We start from the raw sequence: 6,817 nt of genomic DNA on the forward strand, positions 1-6,817 counted from the left end.
TTCTTTTTTTATTTTGGGGCGGGGGAAAGGGGGGGGGGGGTGTTGCTTGGAGGAGCTTAGAGTGAAAGTAAAACTGTCTCCGTTTGACCAATAGATCATGAATTCAAGCCATGTAATCTACCACTGATACTTGCATCATGATAAAGGGCAGTGGGAGGTTGCTTCAGCTTGGGCATACATGGATAATACTTACCTGCACCCGATGTTTATACGAAACCAAACAATTTAACTTTGGTATTTCAGATTAGAGTGAAAACATATATCACCGAAAAGTAAATACGAATGATAAAGGAAAAATAGCTAAATCGAAGATTTTATTCATGATCATTATACCGTCATTGTCATCTATCCTTTTTATATTAAAAAAAGAAAAGAAAAAGGAACACCATAATTAATCACCAAATTTCCAAAAATTTGTGAAGGTATAACTGAATAAGACTTCCCAAAATGCCAGAAAAAAGGGGCAAAAGAACTTTTCATTTACCTAAAATGATGTCCACAAGCCTTGATGAACAAGACCGTCACCTCCTCTCTAATAGGAGGTAGATGGCATTCTAATTAGTCAAGGTGTAGCAAGATGGCCCGGACACCACGGTAATAATAATTAAACAAAAGAGATGATGTCCACAAGTACAAGAACTCCTCAGTAAGTTGATGCATTTAGCTCTTTTATGAAGCTGATTCTTTGGCAAGGAGTAATTTTACTCTCTTGCTAAGATCCTTCATAACATCCACAATGAGTGACTTCTTTTGCATTCTGAACTGGAGAGCCAACTCAGTAGTAGGAGAAACATTTTGCTTCAACAACGACTCGTCCTCCATGATTTTCGTCGGGAAGTGTCCGAGAGCAATTACACACAACGCGACAACAGTGCGAAGGGCGGATACCTCAGTCGATATTCCCAGAGGGGCTTCGGATGCCAACGATTTGAGCTTCTCCAAGTCGTATGGCTGCACTGCTTCTTCATCGTTTGATAGGATAACCCTCAAGGCTGCTAATAATCGGCCCTCTACTAGCTCTCCACCTCCTAGTGTCACCTTTAAGAAAATCCAGCAAAGTAAATCAGTTCAACTCCAGAAACTAATCGCCTTGACAGATTTAAGACCAAGCTCATCACTATGGTTCTGTAGAAGTTTTTTTTTTTTTTTTTTTTCCTTCTCATAGCTAGTAATATTTGTATAGTTTTACCGTAGGCATAATGGTGCTTCAAAAACGATAGAACTTCATAATGTAGGATGAAAATAGATGGGAAGGAAAAGCTTGAACCTTGAGATCAGAGTTTTCTCCGTCTAGATTTAAATGCGATAAAATCTGCTGCTGCCATGGGGACGGTGAAGAGAAGTTTGGGGATGAAACCCCTGCAGCCATACTGGCAGCATCAAGAAGAGCAGCGTCATATCTAAGTTCAATGCAGTCATAGGGGTTTGATTGAATGACAAATCCATAATCTAAAAGAAAAAGATCGCTACTTAAACAGCCATAGTTTAGTAGCAACGGATCATTTTGCTTTATCTCCCTTCCTGCGACCACCTGTTAAGAAAAAATATGAGATATACATGAACATTGAACGGAACAAACTAACACCTTCATCTATGACAAAGGAAGAACCAATTTATCGGTACACATATTCAAGTTTAGATGCAAGCAGTTAAATACCTTTACAAGTATATTGCTATTGCCGTTCTTTTCTTCCTGTACAATTTCAGCATTTGGATCAAAGCTGTGGTTGCACATATCAATAAGTGGAATCATCATAGGAACATTACTGCGGGTACCATCAGGACGTTTACTTCCATACAATCGGAATGCTCGAGATGAAACAGCTGACATAGCCCATCCTAGTGCAGATGAATCCACATCTTGGCCACCAAAAGGATGATCATTGGGTTTAACATTCTCGAGTTCATGCTTCAGAAGTTTCTCAAACTCCAGCAGAAACCGACATCTTTTGTTCACCTGACAAATGAAAATGTTTACAAGTTTCACATCAGCGAAACATATATAGCTTACATCCAGAGTTATTTCCATACCAAACACACCCTTAAAAGTATTATTTCCACTGGGAAAAACATTTTCAGCATATCCCTCCAATACCTGATAAAGAAGAGGGGCATACTGCAAGTTCTTTATATCCTCGCCAGGAAAGAAAATCGGCACTGTGTAGGTCTCCGGGAGATTGCTGATGTATGGCCACCAGAATGAACCTTTTCTTGCTCTCTCTTGCAGAAGCTTCAAACCCAATTTCATAGCCCACAGTTCCTCTGCCAAATGCTCCAAGTTTCCAGTTTACTCCTTTTATTAAATACTCAAAAGCCTAATTTATAAAAATTTAGTTACCAATCTATACTGAGACAGAACCACTTCTGACTTCTCCTAATAGAGATCAGAAAGGTATTTCAATGTATAGCATTAGCCACCTAACTTGAGAAAGAGACTAAGTTTATTGAAAAGGGACAGCAACAGAAGAGCAAGAGTAAATGATAAAGACTGATTTGCAAAATAGAATAACAGATAGGCAAGCAAAAACAGTACAAACTGCTGGAAACCAGCAAACAGAACAGAGTTATCTATTTCTTTTTACTCTGACAAGATTAGATCGTCTAAGAAAAACAAATGTATATATAAGAATATGCCAACTGTATAAGGTATTATAAAAGTTAGCACAGAATCCAATACCATACAATTACCAATTATGGTCATATCTATCTGAATTGCATGCGACAGTTAGCCAATTCATTTTGCTAATATTAGCTACACTGGTCAGTAGACCGATCATGGAAGATTAGGGCAATGGACAACATCCCCCATGGCACATGGTAACTCACATTAACATGCCAAAAAATGACATTTTAACTCGAGCGTCATCTCGGATTCCCCTTCTGATCTCTCTTTTGTTAGAATGAAACTGACAGGGTTCAACTAAGAATTGATCGCCTGCAGACAGCTTATTTTATTGCTAAAAAGTGGTCCAATCTCATCAGCACCCATGGTACTATCTAAGACAGGCATTTGGGTGCAAATAAATGATTAGTAGACTGATCATGAGAGGTTAACGCAAGGGGCAACATCCCTGTGGAACATGGTACTTCATTAACATGCCAAAAAATGAAATCTTAACTCAAGAGTCTCGTCTAGGACATGCAATTGGCTTGTCAGAAATATGAATTGTAAAGCTGGTGCCTAACCCCAAAGAAGGATAGTCTCCTGAGTAACTAGGATTGCGCATAGCCAGCATTCAGCAGACATGATGCCCTAATACTGGTTCAGTCTCTTTCTCAACTTCAGCACAGATTGTACTAATCTTCCCGCTAATGTGGGCTGCAGTATCCCCATTACTGACACTTCCCTTTTCCCCAGTAACATCGGTCATCAGTACTTGGTTCTGTGATTACACTCACGTAACTTGTAACCCGTTTATGGTTCAATCTCTACCACCCCTAGCCTAGTACACTCATCATACTAATCTAAAGACTAATCTTTAACTCTTACACATTTTTCTAAGTCGTAAAATTTCTGGTTTCAATTTTCAATTACTTTGTACGAGAAAGTACAATTAAAAAAATTAGTTGAAGCTATTTCCACCTTAATCCCTTTCCGTTAATATGGAATAAATTATCTAATACATCCATAATTCCCCGACTAACAGTCCCTCCGAAGTCAATTTCATCCCTAATTGAGTGTTGTCATAACGCCACTTCTAATTCAGAGGTAATTGTAATCCCTCATTACCTTATTATCTGATTTTGGGCTTATAACATATAAGCAAATTCTTCTTTCTGTGACCTATAATATGGCAGGCCCTAATATTGAAATCTATCTGGAGCCCAGTATTTACTGGTTTGATCACTTTATGCCGCACTTTGAATGTTTTATACTCCATAAATTGCTTGCCACCGATATTTGGGGCAATGTCGAATGCAACTTAGTTCTTTCTATCTGATCTGTAGTAGCTGTTCTTAGAATTTTGATTCAGTGATTCGGTCATCTTGTTTCTACCGTGCCATCGAGGTAATCTCATACGTTGTACTTTCTTTTCTCACTATCACGATTCTCATTGCTTTCTAGTGCCCAATTCATCATAATCCTCTTCTTGCTCAGATGAAGTTATTTGGCTATGGTTGTAATATTTCACTCCCCTAATGATTTAGTACACGAAACAAAAGCAGTATTCTTCCTATTTCCGAATTAGCTTGAGGTTCCACCGTGTGTGTTTGTGTGTGTGTCTATATATTATATACTACAACAAAGTACTTCGTTTACACATGTCTTATCTGATCTGATTCCCTCCACTTTACTTTTCTCTGGCTACTTAATTTCAGCATTTACTACACCAAATGTCATTGCCAAAGTCAGCAGTATTGATATTCAAATATCCCCGAATCAGATACTCAACTCATGCAGATGTACAACGTGCAACACAATACAATCATATTTAATCCGCTAATCAAAGAACCTATAATAACACCTACAAATTTTTTCTCTAGTGGGAAAAGGCAATCCTTTGACTCTGCCAATGTGTCCGTCCCTAGCCTCTATAAGGGATGATAGTTGGGGAATGTAGGCTCAAAGTCAGCATAAAAGATAGTCTAGTTATTATATAATTTCCTAAAAATTTGGCCTGGACAGTGGAGAATGGATACAAAGGACTATATAGTGAACCCCAACTAATTTTCTGTTAATGTAATTGATAAAGAGGAAAACATTTTTTATGAATATGGTGTCCGGCCAACTTGCTGTAAGATATGGCCTTTCCAGCTAACTCAACCCTAAAAGTTAGCTCATGAGGGGAGGTTTGCCCAAGTCCATATAAGCAGACCACCAGTCTATTGCCCAACCAATGTGGAACTCTAACCCACTCTAACACGCCCACACCTTGACTAATTCCATCAGATACTTGCTACCTCCCACTAGCACAGGTACCTGGTAACACTGTCCACCAAAGCTTAGACAAATTAAAAGAAATTACCTAGTGCTTTTTTCTGTTTAACCTCCGCTACGATTTGACCCTTAGACCTCATGGTTCTGTCCAACTCATTGGGCACACCCTTTTGTGCATAAAAAGGAAATCTTTCTGGCAGAATTGCATGCTTTTAGTTATCTGAGAGTTGTGGTGGTTCACACATCACATTCAGCTTGAAAGAAAAAGAAAAAAAACAATCTAATTATCATTAAAACCTATGGAAAATCAGTCTGAACAAAGACATATAAGAAGAAAGAAAACCCCTTACTAGGATATGGGAAGAAATCACCTACTGTTTATTTTTTTTGCCTATCTTGGATTTGAACCTGAGACCTCATAGTTTTCACCCACTTCATTGACCATTAGGCCACACTGGGTCGTTTAGTAAGAGGTATTAGAAAAAATGATACAGGTATTAGCTTTGATATTATTTAATCCCTTGTGTGGTAGTGCTTTCAACCTATCTATAAATGGATTCAGTATTATTCTTATACATAGCAAACCATGGCATTAACAACACCAGTACTATTCCTATTCTAGTACACCATATTCAGTTACATCCTCTGCATGTTACTTAATACAACAAACCAAACAACCAATAAAAAACAATCCCAGTATAACTAATATCAGCATAACTAATTCCAATATTACTAATCAGCATTACTGATACACCCTATCCATTATTATTCTTATACACTCTACCAAACAACCCCTTCCTATTCTAACACACCATATTCAATGCTATTTAGAAATTATGCAATGCATATTATTTAATACAACAAATCAAACAGTCAATAAAAAACAATCCCAACATAACTAATACACCCTATTCAGTACTATTCTTATACACCCTACCAAGTAACCCCTTAATGGTTAAAAACAAAATCTTTCAAGAAAAGCCCTTACCAGGCACATGTTGAGCTAATTTAATCAAAGCAGAATGGGCCCCATCAACATCAACTGAATTTTCAGACACAAATTTCAAGGGAATATGCTGAGGAAGGGCAATAATGTCAGACCCTTTTGGTATATCTTCAGTAGCAACTAAACCAAGTCCAAAACAATCTCTTTCTTGTGCTATTTTTATTGATTTGTGAACAAAACCACCTTCAGTTTTAACCCACTTGATTAGGTCTGGTGGTTGTGGTACTAGTCTTGTTAGGGAATTAGCCATTAATATCATTTTGCTTGACATTTCTTGATTTTGCTGATTTGTATGAAGTAGAGAGAGTGTTCTGTTTGGTTGGATATTGGGGGAGAAAAAGAAAGAATATTTATATATGGAAAAAAAATTGAGAAAATGACAAAAATGGTCCTTTATGTTTGAGGTAGGTTCAAAATAGTCTCTTAAGTATAAACTTAACTGTTTTAGTCCCTTTAATTTGTATACAATTAACACATTTAGTCTAAGTCAAATATTTCCCCCACATTGTGAGATTTCACTGGATATTTTGTTGTTGTTGTAGTCTAAGTCAAATATTTACCGAACTTTGCCTATTAGATGTCTTCTTAAAAATTATTTAGATAAAAAATTTCATGGATCAATTTTGGTTACATATCATCCTATTTTAATGAAATTAATCGTGACGGATCATTAACCCCCAAACTTGAGCGGGTTAAAGGTGTCATGGGTTTATGAGCTAATTAGTGTTGATTTAGAAGATATTTAGCTTAAATTTATCCTAAATTTCAATTATTTTTTTCCGACAAAAAATTTAGATTATAATTATTACTCTCCCTGTCCTAATTTATGTGTAGTATGTCAAAAAAGGATAATACATTTCTTTATTTAGAAATAGAAATAATTTAAGTTCAAACTTTTCCTTTATCTTAATAAAGAAAACCACAAAATATTT

At 36.8% G+C, this 6,817-nt stretch overlaps 1 protein-coding gene across 2 annotated transcripts; it reads right to left on the minus strand.

The window, feature by feature from the left end:
- Positions 1-595: 595 nt before the first annotated feature.
- On the minus strand, positions 596-6,218 carry LOC132032862 (uncharacterized). Of its 2 annotated transcripts, none has more exons than XM_059422634.1 (5): positions 5,868-6,218; positions 2,096-2,262; positions 1,658-1,957; positions 1,268-1,531; positions 596-1,038 (listed from the first exon to the last, which is right to left on the minus strand). In XM_059422634.1, exons 1-5 carry the CDS (start codon positions 6,154-6,156, stop codon positions 670-672), a joined length of 1,389 nt encoding a protein of 462 aa, XP_059278617.1. In that variant the 5' UTR covers positions 6,157-6,218; the 3' UTR covers positions 596-669. The 2 variants fall into 2 exon arrangements, with proteins under 2 accessions (XP_059278617.1, XP_059278618.1); XM_059422635.1 differs by having other exon boundaries at positions 2,096-2,315.
- Positions 6,219-6,817: the final 599 nt, after the last annotated feature.

Source organism: Lycium ferocissimum, chromosome 10, assembly GCF_029784015.1.
Source record: "Lycium ferocissimum isolate CSIRO_LF1 chromosome 10, AGI_CSIRO_Lferr_CH_V1, whole genome shotgun sequence".
In the NCBI taxonomy this organism is placed as follows: Eukaryota; Viridiplantae; Streptophyta; class Magnoliopsida; order Solanales; family Solanaceae; genus Lycium; species Lycium ferocissimum.